General features: G+C 43.0%; 3 protein-coding genes across 3 annotated transcripts; all 3 read left to right on the plus strand.

Moving 5' to 3' along the window:
• The first annotated feature begins 1,109 nt into the window (after window positions 1–1,109).
• ube2d2 (ubiquitin-conjugating enzyme E2D 2 (UBC4/5 homolog, yeast)) lies at window positions 1,110–13,119 on the plus strand. The gene is made up of 7 exons (XM_061282185.1): window positions 1,110–1,374; window positions 7,025–7,088; window positions 9,046–9,077; window positions 9,189–9,266; window positions 9,386–9,491; window positions 11,838–11,931; window positions 12,149–13,119. The coding sequence occupies exons 1-7, from the start codon at window positions 1,351–1,353 to the stop codon at window positions 12,192–12,194; spliced, it is 444 nt and encodes a 147-aa protein (XP_061138169.1). The 5' UTR covers window positions 1,110–1,350; the 3' UTR covers window positions 12,195–13,119.
• Window positions 13,120–14,119: 1,000 nt separating this feature from the next.
• Window positions 14,120–16,779, plus strand: zgc:110843 (uncharacterized protein LOC541492 homolog). The gene is made up of 3 exons (XM_061288251.1): window positions 14,120–14,302; window positions 15,630–15,832; window positions 16,255–16,779. The coding sequence occupies exons 1-3, from the start codon at window positions 14,254–14,256 to the stop codon at window positions 16,342–16,344; spliced, it is 342 nt and encodes a 113-aa protein (XP_061144235.1). The 5' UTR covers window positions 14,120–14,253; the 3' UTR covers window positions 16,345–16,779.
• A 1,438-nt stretch (window positions 16,780–18,217) lies between these two features.
• Window positions 18,218–21,015, plus strand: LOC133160399 (CXXC-type zinc finger protein 5-like). Its single transcript, XM_061288005.1, has 2 exons — window positions 18,218–18,517; window positions 19,341–21,015. The coding sequence occupies exon 2, from the start codon at window positions 19,530–19,532 to the stop codon at window positions 20,421–20,423; it is 894 nt and encodes a 297-aa protein (XP_061143989.1). The 5' UTR covers window positions 18,218–18,517; window positions 19,341–19,529; the 3' UTR covers window positions 20,424–21,015.
• The last annotated feature ends 3,406 nt before the right edge of the window (window positions 21,016–24,421 follow it).

Raw genomic sequence — 24,421 nt, forward strand, 5'->3', positions numbered from 1 at the left:
AAGTGTGCATACAGCAGACAGTCAGAATATAGCGCAAAAGTACAGGACGCTACGCAGAAGGGGGATGAGAGTTCAGGATCCTAATAGCCTGGAGAATGAAGCTGTTGGTGAGTCTGGTGGTGCGGGAGTGCAGGCTCCTGTACCTCTTCCCAGAGGGCAGAAGATCGAACAAAGAGTGAGCGGGGTGACTCACATCACTCACAATCGTGGTCGCCTTGCGGGTGAGATGGGAGGTGTAAATGTCCTTCAGGGAGGGGAGTGAAGCACCAATAATCTTACCAGACGTGTTCACTATGCGCTGCAGGGCCTTCATGTTGTTCAAGGTTAAGAACCACTGGTTTGGAGTGTCACAACAATACTATGTTTGTCTGGGAAAGCCAGTTTAAAAACGATGCTCTGTGGTCACAGATTTTCTTTCTGCTTGTTACTAACACCAACAGTGCAACAAGCTCCCACAGCGTGTAAGAATTTTTGTCAATATTATTAGGGTTGATGATTGCTTAGAAAAGGAGGTGTAGAAAAACCCTTTGTATCTTACAAATAAAGGAATATCCTATTTTATTTGACTACAAGGCAAAATAGGCATGTTCCAGCTGGACCCTAATATACCACTCAGTGAAGTAAAAACACCAAATCAAAAATACCCCTGGTCTGCATCTCTTTAAGGAAACCTTCAATGTATCAACCTTCAGTACATGGGGTGCAATATGATTCAAGGATGGTTTATTTTAAAGTCTATTGTGCACAGACTTGTCTATTGGCACAAAATTGACAAGATAAGACACATTGAGCAGTACTTTCGGATCAGCAAGTCTTCCTGTTGATGTCCAAACGCAATTTACCACGACTCGTCTGCCTATCTGAAGTCTGACTGCACAGTGAGTGGAAAAATACGTATTTCTCCATCACTACAAATGATCAAAGGGCACTTCAAACTTCTAGTCGTGTAAAAAATAATAAAGTGACACTCACTCGTATTTGCAAAGAAAAAGCGAGGCTGACTACCGTGACTACTAAATGTGCCAAACAAGTCAAACAAGTGACACGAGAGACCAATGTATTATTGTGAAGGGGCGCGGGCGGATGTTCTGCCGTTGTTCCTGTTGTGTGGGCACAGGCCCGCTGTGATTTGGTAGCTGCTGCAGTAGGAGGAAGGACCGCGGGTCTGCTCCTGCTATCGTTTATTTTCGACTCGGAATTCTGTAGGCAGCTGGTTGGAGTAGCGATCTACGATCGTCTAAGTATACTCTAGTCGTGGTCTATGATATTTACGTCGGTGTATTATCAACGGACTGATATCAATCGCCATTTTAACCGCACGTTTTGCCTGGCAGAAGCGCTAGCACAACAATGGCTCTGAAAAGAATCCACAAGGTAAGGAAGTGAGCGCAGAGGCCCTGGATTTCGCAGTTATGTTGGGGATTTTACTCCGATCCTGTCCGTTAGCTGTCCGTCATTTCAGATGTATTACGCTGTGCACAATATCTCTCGTATTATCACAATATCTCGCGACTGGCCTTTACTTGGCAGATAACTACGTCCAACCAGTCAGCCAGCCAGCGAGCGACGACAGTTTGCGGCTGGAGCAATGCGCCCCTTGTCTGTGTCTCTAACGGGCCACATCGCTTTAACTCAAGTCGCCGTTTCCCGTGGATGGTTATGTTTCATGGGCATCATTCAAACGCGTTTGATGCCCATATGTCAGGCTGTTTTAAGACGTATTGGTGTTTCGGTGTGAACAACACTCGGTCTGCATTCCCCCTTCTCATCGTAAGCGACCCGGTGCTTGGCTAACGATGATGTTAGACTAATGCTTGCTCTGATGAAGCTAAGCTAACAAATTATCGCGAAGGTGAAACTTGATTGTACTCGATAATAATGGTGCTCGTTGTTAATAGTAGCCCTTTGATAAATCTCGAATCCGATGCTAGCTATCTTTATTTTAATTTTTATTGTTAATCGGAGTGACTCCACTCGCCGCTACATCTGACAGTTGTTCACCTAGCTGCTATGCTAAAGTGAGCTAAATTAACAATGACCCCCTTCCGCTTGGTTTGATGTTGTCATAATCGGACATTTTGATCGTTTAGTAAATAACTCGATTGTAATGTCAAATAAGAATGTATCGTTTTCGTTTGCTACCATGACAGTCCGGACGCGAGGACGGATGTCAGCTCAAATAGCTGCTGCTTATGCTGTTGTCATCGCATTAATATGACAATGCGCAACCTTGAATGGTATTTTACGTGGTCGTGTCGGGACTCGGGTGGGGGCTGATTGTAGTTTTGTTTGTTTTGCCTTCGACACAGAAGTCGACCCTGGGAAAGCTGGAAATGATGTTAGCAGGCCCCACGCGTTGATGTCGCGGTAATGACAGCGGGCGAGCTGCAGGACAACGACGTACCGTTTCTGGGATAATATTAGCTAGTCGTTGTCGAAATTGTGTTAACTCGCCCACCATACATCTTCTAAGGTATAGAATATGTAGCATTTGCGTTCGCTAACAGTGAAGCTAACGTTTGCACAGATGCCCGGCTACTAGTTGAGGTGGACCTTGTCTGTAATAACATAGTTGCTGCCAATCAGTCCCTAAATAGCCTCAGTGCTGCTTTGTTTTGTCGCGGGCACTACCTGCCATACCTGGACCAGTACTATTGCGTAATGGCGCCGATTCGTTAAAGCAATACGCGATTGCCTTTTGCAGACAACGCAAATTTCAATGAATTAACACTTTTTTTGGGGGTGGTGATGTTTCTGCCAAATATATATATATATGATTATTTTAGGTTTTTGTTTAGCGAACATTTATTTCAAAACAAAGAATAAGCTACCAACTAATAACAAAACGACAACCAAAAACAACTCACACTTACATTTCTAGCTCTCTACAACAACAAAGGGAAAACAGCCCTTCAGAGTGACTTCTCATTTCCTCTCTTCTTTAATACACCTTCCCCACACTTCCTTAATGAACTGATATAGATTTATACTGGCTTTAACATCCTCATCAAAACCATATTTACTCAAACCTACCTTTTACTGATTTCTTCCACTGTATTGATGTGAATTACGAATGGGCCAAAAGTAGGCTTTCACTTAGCAGATATGCATTTTGCAGGGTTGCCATATTCTATAGTACATTAATTAATTACCTATATATACTTGTTAGTATATTTTTTTTAGAATAATTTAATATCCTAAACCTAATGTCTTTTGTGTGTGTGTCTCTGTGTGTGTCTGTGTTCAAGTACTCCAGGTCAAGTCAATTCCGTGTTATGCAGCCGACTTTTACATGTCAATGTGGAACTCTGACCCTGCCCTCTTTCATACGTTATATAAATATTTTTACAAAGATATTTTATGTGACTACAAGGCGAAGTAGGTGTGTTCCAGCTGGACCTTAAACAACAGAGTTCTTCAAATTGATTACCGTATTTTCCGGCCTATAAGGCGGACCGGCCTATAAGGCGCACCTTCAATGAATGGCCCATTTTAAAACTTTATCCTTATATAAGGCGCACCGGACTATAAGGCGCACCATTAATGCATCATGTCAGATTTTTAATCCAAATCAAATCATTCTCCATTTTATCTTTTTTATTTCAACTTCAGACGGAAACAAATTACTTTATAATCATAAAATAATGATCCATAGTCTTTTTGAGTCATGATTCATAGTCTTCAGCGGGCCACTTATGATTGATTTCATGACACAATGCTTTGGGCCAGTTTAAATTTAGGAATTTGGTCCATATATAAGGCGCACCGGGCTATAAGGCGCACTGTTGGTTTTTGAGAAAAATTTAGGTTTTTAGGTGCGCCTTATAGGGCGGAAAATACGGTAGTTGTCCTCTGTTTCCGTCATCCTTTGATTATTTCAGTTCGGGGGAAAAAAATACATATGTGTGTATATGTATATATATGTTGTACTTGGCGCTGTATTTGATAACCCTAATGAATTAATTATACAGGTTTATGAATACTGCGCCAATCCAACCTGCTGTTTCTAAAGCCCCTAACCCACTGAGGGGCGAACATTTGCGAGTGTTTTTGAAGGTAGTGAATGTTGCGTTCTCAGCAGAGATCGTTCAAGGTCGGAGATGTTCGTCAGATGTTCGTCCATATGCCTTCGTTGTCACGAGGATTTTGAACTTATTTACTTGCAACAAGAAGAATCACTGAAATTGTTGGCAAACATTTTGTAAACATTTGCGACCTTGAACAAACCCAGACAGTGAAAGTGTGTGCTTATTTTAGACTGAAACGCACGGCAAGCCCCACGTTTTGAAATTGTTGTATCACGGACTTGGCTCCTCACCTAAGACGTCCAGTACGAAGCCTCGTAGAACCCGAAACAAGCTAAAGCATAAATGTCAGGGTACCTTACTAACATGACATTAGCCCTGTGAAGGGCCTCTGTCATATTTGTGCCTTATTTGTTGCAAACATGACAAGTACCTGTACAGTTTATGCCCACGAGTTACAACCATGATTACATCCTACAGCATGCTTATAAATTTTGCTCACCGTAGGCACTGTGCTCACCTGGCACTGTGACATACAATACTTCAAATGGCTTTATAGTTTAGGCTTTGGGTGAAATTCCTTTCCTCTCAAAGTGGTTTCATTTTAGATTGAACTCGCCTAAAACCTTGAGTAGTACAAATAATATTTGACTTACTGGTCCAAGTTCATAAACACACAGCCTTGAACCTACACTTATAATTGTGTCACATGCTATAAACACACTCGCTAGTCAAGTGAAGTTGCGCAAAGGATAGTAATGCTTTTTTTAATTTGATGTGCATATTTTTGATACAACAAACACCAAGTTTACAGTTTAAACATATAGGATTGTTTGAAATTGCCCCAATGAAAATGTTTCTAGATAAGTAAATGTGACCTGTCATGGCAAAATAATTCACTATGATGCAAATTGACCAAATTAGATTTTGGCATTGTAAAAAAGAAAAAAATAGGAAGATGCTAGCTTTCCTATGATATACATATTTCAACTCCAAGATATCACAATTAGTTTTGTCATGTAGTCATATGAGATTTGTAAAATTAGGATAAAATGGAGTTGGAAAAAGTCACCTTGAAACTGTGTAATTTATTTCAAACAACAGGAATTATGTAGTGTGGTTTAGAGTGTGAATGGTTGTTTGTTTATGTGTGCCCTGCGATTGGCTGGCAACCAGATCAGGGTGTACCCCGTCTACTGCTAACCCTCATGAGAATAAGCGGTACGGATGGATAGATATTACAACACCAGGAGTATGCAGGATCCATAAAGTCTGAAGACCCCCTGCCCCACTTTTTATGCGCGCTAACCCAGGATGACTTGCTTGCACGGTTGCGGCGGCATCCATATTACGGCACCGCGTCACGACCTGCCATATCCTTCCAGCAACGCGAGTATTAGCCAATAGTGTGGATTCAATCTCGAAGCTGCAGGTCCATTTGAATTCCTGATCGGAAGCTGTTGCAATAACTCTACCAAGTCTTTATTATTTTGAAAATATATAGACTTAACGTTTTATCCACATCTTACATTGCTCAAGATGTTTTAATAAGCCAGATATTCATTTATTTAAAAATGTAGACACATTGTTGCCGTTTTCTAACCACGGAATGTTTTTTTGTCTTCCCCAAATGGCTTACCTTAAGTAGAATCACATTATTACATAATCTCACATTACATTGTGGCCAGTGACAGAATCTAGGTTAGTTCTTGCACATGCTAGTGTTGCAAATAGCGGCATAAAACAGGATGGGTTAGCTTACGTGCCTATTCTTAGGCGCCAGTTGCCGGGACCGTAGATATGGAACAGATAATTTTTGTGTTTTGCTCTTTCCATTATCACTCATTGATTTATTTTGCCATTTTGAGGCGGATTGGGTTGTTAAAAACATCAAACCTTCAGCTATGGAGCTCTTCAACACTGCAGTTTAGGCTCTATGTATTGATGGCCACTTGCTTGAATCGTACATGTTAGTTTTAGGTTGAAATAAATCTAATCTCCATGATCCCTTGCCGTACACTGGCTAGCGGCAGATCCAAAGGTGGTTTTCCAATCGTCTATCGATTTTCTGAACTGGTTATTCTTTGGGTCCAATATTAAATCCATCCACTTTTGTCATCCTATTTGCAAGTTTGCACAAAGCTGAGCTTGTGTCCCCGCTCCTTCCGGCGGCATCCAACAAATGATCAAACTCCCTTTGATAGCTGTCGTAAGTGCGTGACAGGCTAGGAGTGAAATAATTAAAAAAAAAAGTCTAGCTGGGCTTTGTTGACTGCATCCAATCATTGCCACATCGTCTGAAGTGACAGAACATTCAGAAAGAATGTAAACATACAACATGTATGTTGTCACTGTCCACTTTTGTCATCCTGCCATCCATTAGTAGGAAGCGTGATTTCTTAGCAGGAAGCAGGTTTTCGCTTCAACTGCCATTTCCCCTTCAAGCTGGTCGGTCTGCAGAGGTGTCAAGTAGCAAAGTAAAAATACTTCATTACCTTAAGTGGAGTTGTTATTTTTCAGCCTAGTTTTTACTCCTACTCCTTACACTTTCATGCAAAAATCTTTCCTCTCTACATACCAAAAAGGTGCTCATTACATTTTTATTTTGGACTGTTCTTCAACTAGATTTCATCATTGATCAAAACGCCTTTCCCGGATAAATTGCGCAAGGATAGATCAAGTGACTTTGATTGTGGTCGGATGAGAATTATAAACAACATTCCAACATGCTATTTTGTCTGTATGGGATGGAGTTTTGGTGACGTCACACCATCTCATTGGAGTCCGTAAGTTATAAATTGATTATTAGTATGCCATGACCAATCAAATGAATGAACAAATTACGACTCATTTGTGCACGGATGGATGGATAGATTTTTTTTATCTATAGTATAGGTGTCTGGTAAAAAAATGATTTGAACTATACTGCTTTGTACTTGAATTCCAATGCAGATGATTTTACTTCTTGACGGACCATTCTGCTATTTTGTTTGTGTTAGGAATTGAATGACTTCGCACGTGATCCCCCAGCCCAGTGTTCTGCTGGTCCAGTAGGAGATGACAGTAAGTTTATCACCATACTACCAAAACTCATGTCCACAATAGTTGATTTTGATACATTCTATTATGAACGGGGTTTCCTTAAAAAGTATTGACTGAATAGTTTTTCCCAAGTTTTTAAATTATAACCGCGTCTATCAAATTTAAGACTCGCAGCATACTGTATTTGATTGTATTTCAACTATACAGTATGGTTGACTATGCACTATCGTTATGTGGGCTCTACCAGATTGGTCTGTTCATTTCCAAGCAGAATGACTGCATTATTCACAAGTTCAGTTCAAAACATGCCTAACTTGTCGCAGAATGACGTTAAGTGGTACAATAAAGTAAATTGATCCACATCACCTGCAACCAAAGACAAACCTTAAACCTGTACGTGCCAAATTCATTGCTATGAATATACACTGCGTATACATGTATAAACCCGCACAAGCCCAGAAACAAACGATGTCATCCATTTTTAAAATAAAGTAACTTTAAAGTAACAATAGTGCTGCATTGACGAGTGGATAATGTGTTGAAAAATGTAACAGAATGCTAAAATAGTGAAGTTAGCCTGAGATTTTTACTACAATGTTTGCAGTTAAGCGTTGGCAGAGAGTCCTTTGACAGGGTTTTTATTATTATTTTTTTTATTTATTATAAATTATACATTTTATGTACTTGAGCCACCAAAATCAGAACAGCTGCCTGTCAAGTCAAATTGCAGCAGAATGGGATTCAAACTTTATCCTTGGTATCGACATTGGCACAAGATTTGTATTGCCAGACTACAGATAATATTTTTTTTATATAATAATAATAATGTGCTAGCCTTTGGCAGTTTATTTATTTTTTATTATAAATACATTTATCAAAGACGCAATGACTGCCATCATCTCCCCAGTGCCTTTACCTGACATGCAGCTCCACATCATCATTGACTGGAAATTTGCATGTTTTCTTCGGGCAGTTGTCTTCCTAAATCTCATTGGAACAGGAACAAACTCAAGTTCCAGCATCATCCCCTTGCCCAATGCAGATTCACCATTCTTCACAGAATATGACTTTCTCACGATTGCTTTTCTTTAGGGCTTATTTCTTTTCTTCTTTTTTTTCTGTTTAGGTTTTAATGATGGCTTTTGTTTAACTTTTTTCTTTATGCAAATCTTACTTCCTTAAGGCGGTTTCTTACAGTTTAATCACAGACATTGACATTGATTCTTTTTTCTCGTCAGGCGTTGTATTAGAAATTTTTTTTTCGAGGTTGGGCTATTGCAGCCAAGCAGATTTGAGCTGAGCCCATTTGTTCATTGGGAAAAGGGGCAATAGTTCACAAACTGACAGCCTTTGGGAGAGGCTGAGCGGAAGCTAAGCGCTACGACAGCATACCAATGAGTCCATGCCTAATCAGTATAATTCAGCTGTTGACACACTGGGTTGAAATTGTGCTCCCTAAGAATGTTCAAAATATATATACTGTTTAAAATAAAAGTTCCGTAATATGTTTGTATAGTTATTTGTTGTTTATTGTTGTATAAGTTATTTGTTGTTTCTCTCAAGTCATTAATTAATTTATTGGGTTTTTTCCCATTTGGTGTAACTAAATAAAATTGTACTTACCCTCACCAACACTACAATCACATAAGATAGAATACGAAAACTAAAGTAAAATAAAAAAAATCATCAATTTTACTTTGACACGACCCGTAATATTTAGTGCTGTTTCCAAAATGTTGGTATTCTCTTGTGGCGTTACAAGTAGCTCACTGGTAGACTTCCATTGCCATGTTAAAATATTACATGTACAAATGTTAGAGGAACATGCAAATTCAAATATTCATAAATTAGCACCATAATAAATCAATACATTTCCCAAAGCAATACTTTTGATGTACGTTTGTGTCAAAATTAAATACATAAATAGCAAAATAATTCCCCAACTACTGTGCCCTCCTAATCAATTCCTGTGTTTCAGGTTTTCATTGGCAAGCCACAATAATGGGGCCTGTAAGTATTCACCTCAGAGCTTTCTTCCAACTTGACAACTCCATTCGCTTCTTGTCATCATTATAGCTTGTTTGAGTTTGTTTCACGCCAAACCTTTGTGTCCTGCATTAGAATGACAGTCCTTATCAAGGCGGGGTTTTCTTCTTGACCATACACTTCCCCACAGACTACCCCTTCAAACCACCAAAGGTACGCAAGAGAGAAACGCACAGCAGCAAATTATCGACCTGTTCATTGCATAACATAAGTCAAGAATTTCTTTAGCTTGTCTGTGTCGCTATTAACCCGCTTAGGTGTGTCTTCTTTAGGTTGCATTTACCACAAGAATCTACCATCCAAATATCAACAGCAACGGCAGCATTTGTCTTGACATCCTGCGATCACAGTGGTCTCCGGCTCTCACCATCTCCAAAGGTAGGCGGTTTCATGTTGACCTTCAGACTCTTAAAGAAACACGTCCAAGATTTTTATGAACCAAGCAAAGCAGTCTTACTTAGGAATCAGCGTTATGAGGATGTTGGGTGTCAGTCATCGCCTTTCATATCAATTTCTATGATTTATCAGCTAATTTCTACCCAAATCATTTTGGCCTGTGTCAAGTAATAATTTCTTAGCTAAATGTCTTAGCTAAGTGTTTCGGATTTTCAAAATGACAAAAGAGGAGTGATATCAAACACATCATGCAAATGGACGGGCACTAGATGTCTCGTGATAAGTTTGTGCTGTATTTCCCAGCATTGAGATAACACGTACTACATAAACTGCAATTCTGTTTTGACAGTTTGAATCTCAGAATGCCTCATGGCTGTCGTAAAATCAGCCGAGCCACAAAACATGGATTTAAAAGCAACCTTAAAAGCTCGTGTATTCGATGAATTTACAAAGACTAAAAGGGCATTCTCAATATAGTTATAGTTGTAACACAGTGTCTTTTCATCTTTTTTATTTATTATTGTTTTTTTTAAACACTTGTTAATGTATTTATTTTTTTCAACTTTTGTTTTTTTCCCTTAGCTTTCATCAACTATAATAACAGTGTATAGACTTTTCATCAAAGGGAGGATATTTGTTGGGCAACATTTGGGTAATCTGCGGCCAATGATGCCAGTTATGATTAATGCAAGGCTTTCTGTCATCAGTATCGGAGTATTATGCATGGGTGTGATTATGAAACAAAATTGTTACACTTTGTTTTGACGTTTATCAGTCCCTAGGCAGTACAGAGGGGTTATAATTTATTTGCTTAAAAGGCATACTTTCATTACAATGTTATTTAGTGTCTCATGTAACTTAGTTACATAAGACAATCCTCGCTGCTCACCATGGATCGATGGGCATCTCGGGCGCAAGCGTATAGATACTTGTAGTGAAAGGAGTACAGAGAGAAGTCACTGAACTTTGTTTATTGTAGGGGTGAAATGAGTCATAAACAAATAAAACCCTCGAGGCGTGTTTTTCTGCCTCTTCCCCCTCCCTCCCTACATTTGTGTATATATACCGTCAAGAAGAAGTGAAGTCGGCAGCAGCAACGAAATTGCTCATGTTATCCATGACGAGACATGCGTTCAACTTGGCCAATCTCAAAATAAACTCTTTCCAGCCACAGTAGTGCCCTTCGACGCTTTTATTTTGAAGCCGTTTGCAGAAGCAATTTGCAGCATAACGACTAGCTTGACTTGTTTTTACAGGCACTGTAGTTGCAACGTTTCACACACTGTTGCCACCAATGTCAACAAGACAATGTCGTCCTGAAATAACGCTAAATTGCTAATCAAAAGCCCTAAAAAGACTTCATTAGCCTGACACTGTATTGTACGTCGCCTTTTGCCGGCCTCTAGCAGCTAGTAGCAATCAGCCCATATCCACTTTTTTCCCGGAGCTCTATCATGGGGGAACGAATGTGCGAGGAACTTCCGGTAAACTGCTCCCCTTGGTTGCAATGAGTTTCACTTTCGCTTCATTTTCTTTTAATGACAACTTATTCAAATCAAGCATATTTCTTATCACATTCTACCGTTTTTGTTATTCGTTTCAAGTTATCCCCTGAGCAAATTAAATTTGTATTATCAACAAAAATTACAAATTTTAAGATATTTGAGGGAGTACAAATATCATTTCGATCAATTTTAAATAACTTCAACACCCCACGTTACGCTTCTCAGATGTGATTCAGTATTATTTATTTTTGACAGATTGAAACCTATTATTTGAATAACTTTTTATCAATTTAAATCCAGCATCTCTTATACCACATTGTTGACATTTCTGCAGGAGTGATGAGTAATCAATGATCAAATGCTTTGCGTAACTCAATCAATACGTCCACACCATACTGCTTTTTATCTGCTGGCATAGCTGCATTTTCAAGAAATTCCATTTCTGCTAGAGATGATGGCTCGTTTCTAAAGCCATACTGGTGGTCATTTCGGAGACTATATTTTTCATCAAAAGCATTAAGTTCTTCTACAAAGGTTTTTCAAGTATTATAGAAAATTTAGACTAAAAAGAAAAAGATACCTGGTGTTTATAGGATCATTAAAACCATAACATGACATGATGATAATGTGGGTACACAGGTACAGAAAATATGACCTTTTAAGTTGGATTTTTTGTCCCTGTCTGTGGTGACGTCCCATCTAATTGCCTCACAAATATGATTTTAAAGAATCAAAGTTGCCTTTACAATATGTGAAGTGACATGATTTCATTTGACTTCTAATTCAAGTGCTGTTTTATGAACTTTTAACATGTCCTTCACAGTTCTCCTGTCCATCTGCTCTCTTCTGTGTGACCCAAACCCGGATGACCCCTTAGTACCAGAGATTGCCCGTATCTACAAGACGGACAGGGAAAAGTAGGTTTTCTCAGCATTTTGGTTTCGTTGAGTGTGAAGTATGCAAGGAAATCATATGCACGGCATAACTTCAAAATAAAAAGCATTGATGTCCATGTGTTATTTAGTAAACTAGCGAAGGTTTATTTTGCAGTTAGCCTCCTCAACTTTTTGTCGTCGTGCATAGCCTAATTGAATGACAACAAATTCTAATGATTTGTCAATGTGTCTGTTTCAGGTACAACAAAATAGCCCGGGAATGGACACAAAAGTATGCAATGTAGTGTTGGTGGAGCAAAATCATTGCCAACCAGTTCTATGACAAAAGTTTGGGAAGCTTGAGATTTAAAGAGAAAACAAACAAAAAAAAAACACATACAAACAAAAGAAATGTTTAAAATAAGATCTCGCTGGTTTCCGTTGGAGTGCTTTCATTGAGCCACGCCTCCCCATCACCAGAGTACCTCTGCCCCTCCCATATGTGTTGTCCCCCCCCCCCCCCCCCATGTCTTCATCTCTTTCTGTCTTGCCTCCCCAACCACTTGACATGCCCTCCTGACCATGAACTAACATCAACCTTGCAATGGTAATAAGCGCCTCTTTTTCAGTGACCCACGCTTTTATTGCTCACATCTGTACTGCCTTTTTAGTTTCCTTGCAGGTTTGGTTCCTCTTTTTCTGCCCATCCCAGATAGTCAGTTACTTGAGGCATTCCTTTGAGCATCTAAACATTTGAAGGGACCTGTTTATTTTTCACATCTTTGGGGGGTGGAGGGACACTCAAAATTGGGGGAATTTTCACACTCGCCATCCTTTGTTTCCTTTTTTTTCCTTTTTTGATTCTCATCTGTCAAGAAAGCAGACTGACTGAGTCCAAGGACACTCTTTATTAAATACATGACACAACACCCATGTTGATATTATATACACGGACAACTGTACCGGGTATTTAATATTTTTCTTTTTTCTAGTTCAACCTGTGTTTGTACCCCCGCCCGATAACTCTTTAGGTTGCTTATTTTCTTTTTGTTGTTTGGTTTTTGTTAAATTTAGAGGCTAACATCCTAAATGGCTCTGGGACTGGCTTGGGCTCTGAGTGCAAGGAGAACCCACTCTTCTTGCACAAAACCTCTGTATATTGAATTACCTGAGAGGCTCGTTGAGCTTTGTGTGTTGATTAAACTGTGTAATAAAAACCTGTGACTTCTGTGTTGACTCATTTTAACATTATTTTTATGAGGACATGGCAGATTGTTCTGTCGCCCCCAAACGTTGCCTCGTGGAATTACAGGGTCGGGAATTGTTTCATGAAGATGGATTATATATAAGAATATCCACTAAAATACCGGAAGAGCTTGCCTGGGCCTACCATTATTTCTGACGGGGCTATAGCCCCAAATCCAAGCCATGCCTGATTATGGAATTTTATTAACATCTTGCGCTTCACTCATTAGTAGCAGAAGTGCATAGCTCAAATAAATGACGATTCGACAAGTATCTTGATACATGGGGTGTGATAGGGGTACATTTTAGTACATGTTAACTATTCAGTATAGTGGGATTGCGATTTGATAAGTGTGGCTGTGGCTCAGTTCGAGAGTGTATGATGCAATGAGTTTGGTGGTGTAAGATGGCAATGATGACAATGTGTAAAATGTTTCATAACTGTCAAAGTAGCGTTTATTCCAAAGAGATTTGGCAGATATGGACAAGTGTATTTGTGGCTCTTGTCAGGTTTATTAAAATGGTATAACTTATTTTTCAATCAAAACCCAATTTACGTTTCAAATCGCTTTCGTTCCGTCCATAACTCACACACCAATGAGTAAAAGATTACACGGTAGAGAAAAAAACGTTACAAAACACATTAGATGTAAATTTGAAGGAATGTTTTGTTCTATATCTTCATAATTCAAACGTTGATTTTCATCAAAGATCTGATTCGTCAAGCCAGTTACCCTCCTTGCTTGTAAACGTTCATAAAAGAGGCATATGCTCGTGCACAATACTGCACAATATTTAACATAGTTAGGATATAGGATATCTGGACTAAGCAAGGAGATGCTGAGAATAGCCAGGTGCAAATCGCTCCATCAAAGTAACTTTATATCTGATGATCGGGGTACTGATGCGCTTTGAAAAAGAGACAAAGCGAAAGCGGAAGTGGTGTCGAGGTATGATTTTGAAGCCTTTCATACACTCTCTGTGACGTCATCTGTGTTGTGGGGTGACGTAGACAAGACGAGACCAACGCTAGCAGAAAGAGGACAGAGTCCACTAATCGCTCAGCCGCGATTCAATTGACCTTGCCGCTGACGCCAAATAACGCAGCGTCAAGAAAACATGGCCACCGCACACTTGTCAGCCAGCTCGGGAATGAGGTTGTCCAAAGGTAAAGTGATCGACTATAATGCGTATCATGCTACGACTGGCTTCGTTGTAACTTGAAAATAATAATAATAAACAATCCATCATGTCGGCCACCTGACGCTTGGTCATTTTAAGTGTCTATTTGGTTTATTTGCAGAACACAACCGGAAGTAAAATCGGCCCATAAAATGATTGACAACTGCTTCGTGAAAAGCACTGCAAACACAAATGTTTTTATACTTGGCTAACAGCTATTTCGCCTCGGTTAAATGGCCAAAGAGCCATATATCCAAGCAGTGGGTATTTTGAAGGTGATCCAACTTTCTCTCCATGTCTTGGCCTTTGTGCCTCTCGAGTGAAAATGCTGATCACGGGACCTGTTAAGCCTGTCAGGCGGCGCGGTCCCGTTACCCTGCAGGCGTTTTACCACTCACTGACTCGTAAAAAAGCCTCTCCGCAAATTCCTCTTAAAATGTCTACAGACACGATACCTTTGTGGCAATGTCGACATTCCCATTTGTCAGTGTGAAAAGTTTTGCGTATTTGTCTCAAAATGATGCCTTTGTCATAGGAGAAATTAGCCCATTTAGGATCCATGGCCTGAAGTTTAACAAGTGTTTCTACCTGTGTTACACAGATGCAATAATGATAGGGGTGCACAAAAAGTGTCTCCAACCTCTGGTTGTCTTTTTTACATTCCATGTACTTTAAAAGGTAAATCAGCCCCCTAATTTTCTGCAAATTATGTTCTGTGAAGCAACACTATTCGAAACACAGTTTTCTGACTCATGTTTTGTTGGTGTAATATGAATTAAACAAGCAAAATCCACCTGTTATTATCCGTCTCAGGGGGCAGCTGTTTTGCCACTTTATGCTGACTTTAAATGAGATCACCGTTGCCAGGTCTCAGGCCACAAGAAATCACGGCTCATCGGTGTTCTAAAGCTGAACAGTGATTGGCTCTGATGTCATTTTCAGCCGACTGCAAGTTACAAAATGGCCGCCCCGGAGATGGATAAAACCGGGTGAATTTCGCTGCTTACCTCATATCTCACAAACACAATATTAATCAGAATGCCATATTTAGACTAGGGGGCATACAGAACGTATTTCTGTAAAGAAGAGTTTCAGGTTGACTTCCACTATAACCATGACCTTCCGATTTCAACGGTTCCAAATCCTTACAGCTGTACTATGGTTTTGTTTGCGTCCCTGTAAGACATCTGCATTCACAAAGCCCCAAATTGTATTGCATCATTTGTGTCGAGTGTGAATCCAGCACTAGCGCACACGTTAAAGCCTAAAACCAACTAATCAGCATGTTTGCCTGTTACTTTGTGTCCCTGCAGAGCATTTCCTGGTCGCGGTGCCTGTGGCAGTTGTCGCAGCCGTAGGAGGCTTCCTGGTGAGCCGTTACCTGAGTGGGCGGAGTTGCAAGAAGGGCCCGGTGAACATATGTATCAACAAAGACAGTCCCAAAGTGGTGCACAGCTTTGACATGGAGGACATTGGCACCAAAGCTGTGTACTGCCGCTGTTGGAGGTCAAAGAAGGTCAGCTTGCAAGCTATTCTTTTAGTCAACGCCAAAGAGTCTCTCTTGGCGACAAATGTGTGTTGAGCACCACTGTTCTACTCGTGTTGTTGCTGTCTGTTTGGAGATAGACTCTCTTTGGATTTAAGAACAAGGTTCCTACATGCTTTAAACACATTTAAATTGATCAAAACATGCTTTTTTAAGGATAACTCGGCACTTGCTCTCTCCCTGTTTTCCAAATGAGAGGAAAGATGTGTTTGCATGAGGCAGTTTATCCGTCCGTCACTCACAAGCAAAATTTTCTGTTTAGTGGACTCCCCTGTAACTACCACACAAGTGTTAAAATGAGTTAACCACTTAATATTGTGAACTGAAAGCAAAATTGCATCGATTCAGGCTATGGAGCCGACGTATGAGCTGGTTTTCCTCTTCTCTTGCAGTTCCCTTACTGTGACGGCGCCCACAGCAAGCATAACGAGGAAACCGGTGACAATGTGGGCCCTCTCATCATCAAGAAGAGGGACGTTTGAGTCAAGCAAGCCCAACTGTGGCGCTTTCTCCTTCATGTCTCCCTGTTTGTCTATGTGGCGTAATGGCGTCGCAAGGACAACTCACTTGTATTATGTCGTCGCAACAAATCACGCAGGCCTCATTAGACTCTACTACCGCAATAACTAAAGTGAAAGTATTACGATGAAATGAAACATTTACAGAGAGATGATGAATGGTCAGAGCTGATGTGCTAGAGTTAAAGCTTTGGAAGGGTTTGTGTCTAAACTCCCTTTGTCCTCATATAAGGGAACTCATGGCCTTAAATACTGTTCCAAGACACACTACAAAGATGAATGTTGCTCGTTTTAAGCCAAGAGCTCGATGTTGGTCTTGAAATCATCCTGTTTGTTTCTAATAAACGTCAATCAGTGCTGCTTCTGTATCATGAATAAAGTTTTTTTGTTTTTGCGGGACCTGGATACGCACACCTCATTCTTTTTTTTTTTTAACTTAGGAAGCCCGTACTATCAAAGTACCGAAGGTATATTTATTCATGAAACCACTGCATCAAACACTGACCCAAGCCACCCTGGTGTGTGTGTGCGCGCGCGCTAGATGAAAAGGGTGGCGAGCTGCATTCTGCAGTGTCCACCCCCAGCACCAGTGGCCATTTTAAGACGCGTCAGTCAGTATGTGTGGTCACCACTAGAAGACGCTGTGTTTACACGAGCAGTCGTGTCCAGAGCGTGTTCACGAGTGTTGGTGGGGGCCCCTGCTGCTATAGTGACACGCGCGCACGCACACACGCACGGGCGCGTGACCAGGCTTATGTGGCTGCGTGCCAGATGCAAGCAGGACTCTCGCAAGAGGTGGAGTGGACTCTGCGTCTCGTGAGGAGTCACCTGCGAAAGCGGTTCTCGTCTGACCATGTTTCTCTGTCATAGGGCAATCTGACCGGCAGCATACATTGCCTCAATATTAAGTTTTGAACTGTTTGTAATTTGGTTGGGTTGGCATTGCACGAGGGAAAGCATGCATCAGGAGTAAGAGTTCAAATAAAACAGCAAATAAGTCACCTTATTCAACTTGATATAACACAAAACTCTTGCGAGCATCTTTGCGGACACTATCACTCGGTTTAATCTATCTCTGAATACATGTCAGTAATTACAATAATACAATGATCCTAAATACACGGATAATTTTTAAAGCAGTTTAATCTATCTCTGAATACATATCAATAATTACAATAATATAATGATCCAAAATAGTCATTTGGTATACAGCAGTCACATAAAGTTTTACTAAAAGACCACAATTTTAAGAAATAAGAAATTAAAAATGGAACCATACTAATGAGTGTGCGCGTGTGTTTGCGTGTGTATATCTCGTCTTTATATGTTTCAATCTTAACAACAACAATGACAGTATATATAGATAGGCAGCATAGCAATGTCATTTGTTTTTGTCATCCAGTGTTTTCCAACCATTAATCATCCAAAGCACACGTTTTACACTAGCAAAATATCACCGCACACGGGCAAACAAAAAATTCACTTATGTTTTGTCAATTGTACCTTCTGCCATGTAACACAAGAGCAATTAACTTCTTCCAGTCGCTATACATGGCTGACATTGACGGATACAATAAAGATAACAATGCATACATTATATTAACTAAAGGTTATAGCTGGAATTGATAGAACATTTTCACAGGTCAACATGATACTTGTAAAATGCAAGTGATGCATAAGTTACATGAACACGTTTTTTTCCAAAACAACATAACACTTATCTAAGTATTTGATTTTTTAAATAGAGGTCATATGGATAATAGAAGTTTAATGACACCTTGCGGGCTTGTGGATGTTTCATGTTAGCTTTTTTTCCCACGTGTGTGAGTTTTCAATTGCTGACGTCCGTCCGCTAGTGTTGTAACATTTCTGTGCATTTCCGTGGCACGTCGTGACCACGACGACCACCACGCTTCGGTGGTGTCGGTCGGGCTGCCGCCACCGAGAGTCCACTTCGCATTTTGAGCGACGCCCCCAAATTCCGTGCCGAGTGTTTGCAGACCCTCCGGGACGGAGAGGTGGAGGAGGAATCGGCAGCTCGGCCGTCTATGTACGCTACAACCAGCACAAACGCCATTAGTTCATGACTTCATCGAAGCCTTTTTTGACAGCGGTGTTCGAACGAGCGTTTTAGGAGGTAAGACGAGATGTTTCCACGCCACTTCCTGGTTGCTTGGTGCTGCTTTGTGCTGTCGCCTTCCGTGCGTGTCGCAGCGACCACTCGGACTGTGGTCAGCGCGCCGTGGCGTCGGCCGAGCGTCGTCTTCTTAGGTAACCTCAACTCGGTCGAAAACAGCGACAAGCCTCGCCAATCTACGCGTAAAACAGCCCACCGTGCTCTCGGATGACCGCTACATGTATCCATCGCTGGATTAAAGCGTATTTGCCCATAAACGTGTCCACGGAATATAGTCTGCTTGTTTTTTTTTTCCTCCTCTATCCGCTGCCACCGCATCGTTGCGCACCTCGCCGCTGCTCGCCGTCGATAGTAGACAAAAGACAGCCTTGTCTTTGGACGCTTCTGTGTTTCGTGTTGCCCCGGAAAGCCACATAAGCATGGCTGGCACTTATAAGAGCAGTCGTCAAAATGTATTTGAAAAGCGCGCTCCACATTTGACCTGCGCATATGCGCATATCTTTGCATATTGTTGTCGCTCTGTTATTGATTGCATTGATATACCGTGAAATTCTTAAAGGGATACTAACCCCCTGTATGCGGAAATCAGCAGCAACACATGCGCTCATGCTCATAGGGGCCGGTTAGCTTCCCTTTGGGAGCTTTATTTTCAAACAATCGACATTATGATGATGATGTTGTTGTTGTTGTTGTTATGCATTTGTCACATTCTAAGAGAGGCTTGAGCTATGTTAGCCTGCTGTGTTTACTCTGCGTTTTTCTCCCCCCAACATTTCTATTCTTAACCCTCCTCCCTTCGCTCTGTTCATGTGTTGCTCCCCAGGACTCCACGGCTGCTGCAGAGAATGGGAATAGGGACACAGGCCAAGGCTTGCCATTTTGGCTGAAGGAACAGGACAGTTGTCAAGCCCGCGCGCCGGCGTCAGTCCCTCTCTCCCTCACCTCAGCTCTCCTCTCCTCCCCCCCTCCGGCGCACACACAAGGACACAAACCGCCGCCCACATTCACGGCTATGTCCACAGCAGTAGACATTGCTGGCCCTTCCTCGCCAGATCAAGCCAACAGCAGCGCTAAAATCCCCAACGAGCCTCTGAGACCCAGCCTCAAGCGCTCCAGCCACCCCTACGGCCTGTCCCATTACATCGCCAGCCCTTCCCAAGGCATGGACGTCAAAGGCCTGATGCAAGCCTCGCCGGCCCAGCAGCAGGCGGCCCCGCCCGGCCCCACCAAACCTCGCCGGGCCCCCTCCTGGCCCGATATGTGGGAGTCGCCCAGCGGGCTTCACCTGGCCCACGCCGCAGAGTTGCTGATGCGCGCGGGGCTGCTGGCGTTGACCCCTACCGCCGCCGAACAGGCCGGCTCGGGCGGGCAGAGCAGCCAGCCCGCTAAAAGGGAGGCGACGGAGGTGAAGGGAGGCAAGGGGGACGGCGAGGGAGGAGCATCCGGGCCCGATGAGGAGGAAGAGGACTCGCCCGGGTGCAGGACAGACATCCAGCCCTACCTGGGTGCCTGGTTCCCTTTCAGCCCCACTCTCTTGCCTCTCGCTGGCTTCCAGATGGGGGGCGGCCACTGGAGGAGCACGGCGATGGGGGCCGAGGGCATAGAGGGCCTAGTGGCCGAGGGCCACTCTCCCGGTTCTCTGGGCGGAGGCAGCGGCAGCAGGAGGAAGAGGAAGCGCTGCGGAGAGTGCGTTCCGTGTCGGCGTCAGACGAACTGCGAACAGTGCAGCAGCTGCCGCAATCGTAAGAGGGGACACCAGATCTGTAAATACAGGAAGTGCGAGGAGCTGAAGAGGAAGCCGGGAGGTCCCGGGTTTGAGGGCAGAGTGTCCGCGTTTGACCTCAGAGGCTCCGACTTTTCTTTGGGCCTGGCGCAGGAGAGAAGCGCCGGCGCCTTGGACGGATAGTAATGTTTGCTGCGTTGGCCCAGGATCCTGCTTGGATGATTGTTGAAGAGCTGAAGTGTAAAAGACACACGCACGCGTGCACACAGGCACGCACACAGACACACACACACACGCACACAGACACACACGCACACACACACACACACATAGACACACACTGGACACCATGTTGGTTCAAAGACGTGGACATGATGTTAAGTGCAGGGCTGCACCTCTGTTCAAGAATGTTCTCACTCGTTCCCATCCTTTCTTTTGACAATCAGTGAATTGGAGAGGAGGGGGAGAGAAGGTGTCACTGTATCGACGATGACAAAAAAGCTGTAAATAGACTGTAAATATTGGGGGAAACAACATTATGTCTTTTTTACATCCCTTTCCAGTTTGGATGTATTGTGTTGCAGCCGTTTAAAAGAAAGAAGAAGAGAAAAAAAAAAAAAGAGCCAAATGTTTTGTTTCTAACGGGGGACTCTCGATTCTGTTGTCACCGCATCATCAGTAAGCGAGTCGTCTAAATTATTTCATGTGCAACTTGTACTGTATAGATCTGTTTGCCCTTTTGAAATAAAAGAAATTGGCCATGCGCGCTTGTCTACACGCTTGTACTCATATTTAATTGGGTGGATGTGTTTGTTGGCCACCGTGCTTCCGCTGATACATGTGCACGCATGTGTACTTGCGTGTGTGTGTAGATTATGAGTCACCTAATGGCGTGGCAGAGAGCCTTATCACCAGCCTACAGACACACACACACTCGCACAAGCACACCTACACGCTGCTTGGCCGGCACACCTAAGCTGACACACATCACAAACAATCTCCATTCACGTCTACGCACACATTGTGACGCAATGTGCTTTTTATTCACAACTCCACATAAGAAAGAGATCTTAGAGCAAGCTGGGCCGTGTGGGTTTTTCGCTTGTTGCCGTAACGATGGCTGATGTGATAAGACCTTCTTCCTCAGCGCCACACTCCAGGGGACCTCAGGGAAGACGTAACCATGGCAACGGTCGGCCTGAGGTGTCACGCTATAATTGGGCCACGGCTGCACTTCCTGTGCGCCTTCAGTCAGGGGGGATCGCAGAGGGACTGTGTGTGCGTGTGTGCGTGCATCTGTGGGGGTGGGGGGTTGTGTGTGTTTGTCAGGCAGGCGAGAGAGAGAGCGAGAGCGCGAGCGAGAGAGGCGCAGCACGCCAGCCAACGCAGGACACTGCCAACTCATGGAGAACAGCAGCGAGCTCCAACATCATGCAATTACAACACTCGCTCTGAATGACAAACACACAATCTTCCACTGAAGTCCTCACACTCATCATTCTGCGGCTCTCGCACAAGAGCAACATTCTTGGAGCCGCAGCTTTTTCTTCCTCTTCCCCCTCGTTGGTGCCTTTCTAGTGATTTGGAGCCTAATCCCCCCCCCCTCCCTTTTTTCGTCACGCACGCACACATGCGCACACATGCACATACACACACCGGAAATCTGTGTCACCCGCTGCCCAGCAGGTCCAGTGACTCCCTGAACGCCTGCAGTCTGGCTCCACTGGCCTGCAAGATGGCAGGAAAGAAAGGGGGAGGAAAAGGGATTGAACAGGGGACAGGGAGGAGGACGAGGGGTGGGGGTCGAAAGCGGATCCAGGCAGAGGGAGAGAAGGTGGAGGGTGAACGGGGGTGCGTAGGGGGGCTTGAAAGAGACTTGGTGAAGGGCAGAGAGGGAGGAGGAGGTGGGGGTGAGTGGGACGAGGGGGGGTGGAACTGGGAGGGATGAAAAGCAGGCCACAGGAGGGGAAAAAAGAGAAAGAGTGACACGCAGGGAGGAGGACGGGGAGACGGACAGCAGGGGATGGAGATAACGTGGGTCAAACAAAGAAAGAGAAGAGATGAGTGTGAGTTCCTGAGAGTAGCGTGATGAAGGTGATAGAAATGCATTGAGACAGCCAGGCAGGCGCGGGAGTGCGCGCCGGCCGGAATGAATGACGCTCGCATCAGTTGCCGCCGCTCCGTGCGTGCAATCAAGCAACCCCGTGGCGCCTACATATGTTGGCAGCAACTCCTCTCGCACTGCAGTGGAACACTGCCAGCCTGCTCCTTGCAACCTGCAACGGAGGCTGGGCGGACCCTCGTTTGCGAGCCAGACCTCTGCGATTCTGGCCACTGCAATTCATTGTGTGTCTTTTTAAACAACGGCACGCCATCAATTTTCTCTTACGCTTGTCTCCATTCTTGCCAACTGACTTTGAGTGAGTGGCCGGTGCAGCCGGGATTAGTCGCTAGTCAATCGCAGGACACATAAACACACCTATGGGTGATTTTGAGTCTTCAATTAAAGTAAGATGCATTGTTTTTTTCCACGCAAGCACTGCTGGATTAAGGCCGCAGTAGAGATTCGAACCTCAGAACTGTGAGGCCTAACCACTAGGCCTCTCGTGGGGCCAGCCCACTGCAGTACCCCCTCCCCACCCATGTCTCTACTTCCTTGAAAAGTTCAGCCTCATCTGCCCTCTGGTTGTATTTTGGTGACACTGGGTCAAAGGGGATTCTTGACCTTTGACCTTTTAAGCTATTAAAGATGGATTTAGATGAGGCCATCTTCCAAAAACAGCTTCACCCTAACCCACTCAAAGAAAGTCACACGCATCAATAAAAACAATGGATCGATTTTCTCCTTGTCCAATTGTAGACTGAGCAGCCTCAATATTAGGCACACACAGCAACATAACGATTACAAATGCTCTTAAAATGTTGTCATCTTCAGTGAACATTTATTTACAGGGGACTTTTGGAAAACTGTCCTTATAATTGGTTGTCCACTATACCAGTGTTGGGGTCTTTGGAGGTGGCACAGTTCTGAAAATGTGTGTTTGAATCCAAACTATCTGAAAAATGCTTCAGTGAAGTTTGCATTTCCACTCCACTGTTATGTAACAGTGAAGACACTGGTATAGAATACCTCCCACTCATGACATGATTGGCCATGCTGGGATACTATCTGAATTACTATCATGCAGAGGTGCGACCACTATTGGGCGGAGCGCTGTTGCAATTAGTGGCATGACTAGTTGAACCACATTTCTCAGCTGCATGGACATCGGGTCCTTGTCATCAACATCAAATAGCTTTTGAGCAATTAAGCTACTTTGGTGATCACACCGCCGTATGTCCACAGAAGCTTCATTTCCCCAGACACTTCTTAACCCTAAGTGCATCTCTTCTGTTTGACGTCACCTATGTTGACAGTGTCGAAAGATTCTGCAAAGGGGGACGGAAGGACAATGTTATTTATTGAGTTCTCACAAAACAGCAGTTCTTCATTCCAGTCAACGCCCAAAAAGGCCAACAACAAATTTACGAACAGACATCCTGCAATGTCTCCAAGTAAACACAACAATCACTAAACTAAGCTCGTCATCACGACTCAATCATCAAACATCAACAGTTAGCAACATGTATTCAGAAGCAAATCTATATATTTATAGCGTATTTATAGCCTCTCTTTATAGCATCTTTAACAGCTTATTTTCTGATCAGGGGCAAATATTGATTGCTTTCAAAAGTTATTGACGCAGTTTATGTGTCTTTGTGTGTTGAGTCGTAGAGCACCACACACACAGCGTATTGTATGTATGACGTGCTGCCTCCACAATTTGCATTATTTTACGTCTGGCCCGGAAGTATATGGGGCATTGTTGGAGGTCATATACTTGCATGAGGCAGGACCACCCACCCAATCAAAACAAAGAAGATACAGCAGATGTCAGGTGCACCGTTATTCTTGATCCATGCGTCATTTTGACACGAATATTTCACGTTCATGTTTTTGGCTGTTTTAAACTGTGAAAAAAAAAGAGATGTGAGAATCGGTCTCCTTTAACCATTAAGAACCATTTCACACATTTGGCTGCCATTTTAGGCAAGGTCAGATGGCGTTCTCTCTCGGAGATAATGTGTGCACAAAATTCTGTTAATCTTTAGCCTGCTGCGGGTTGCAGAGAGGGGGAAAA

Source organism: Syngnathus typhle, linkage group LG1, assembly GCF_033458585.1.
Source record: "Syngnathus typhle isolate RoL2023-S1 ecotype Sweden linkage group LG1, RoL_Styp_1.0, whole genome shotgun sequence".
In the NCBI taxonomy this organism is placed as follows: domain Eukaryota; kingdom Metazoa; phylum Chordata; class Actinopteri; order Syngnathiformes; family Syngnathidae; genus Syngnathus; species Syngnathus typhle.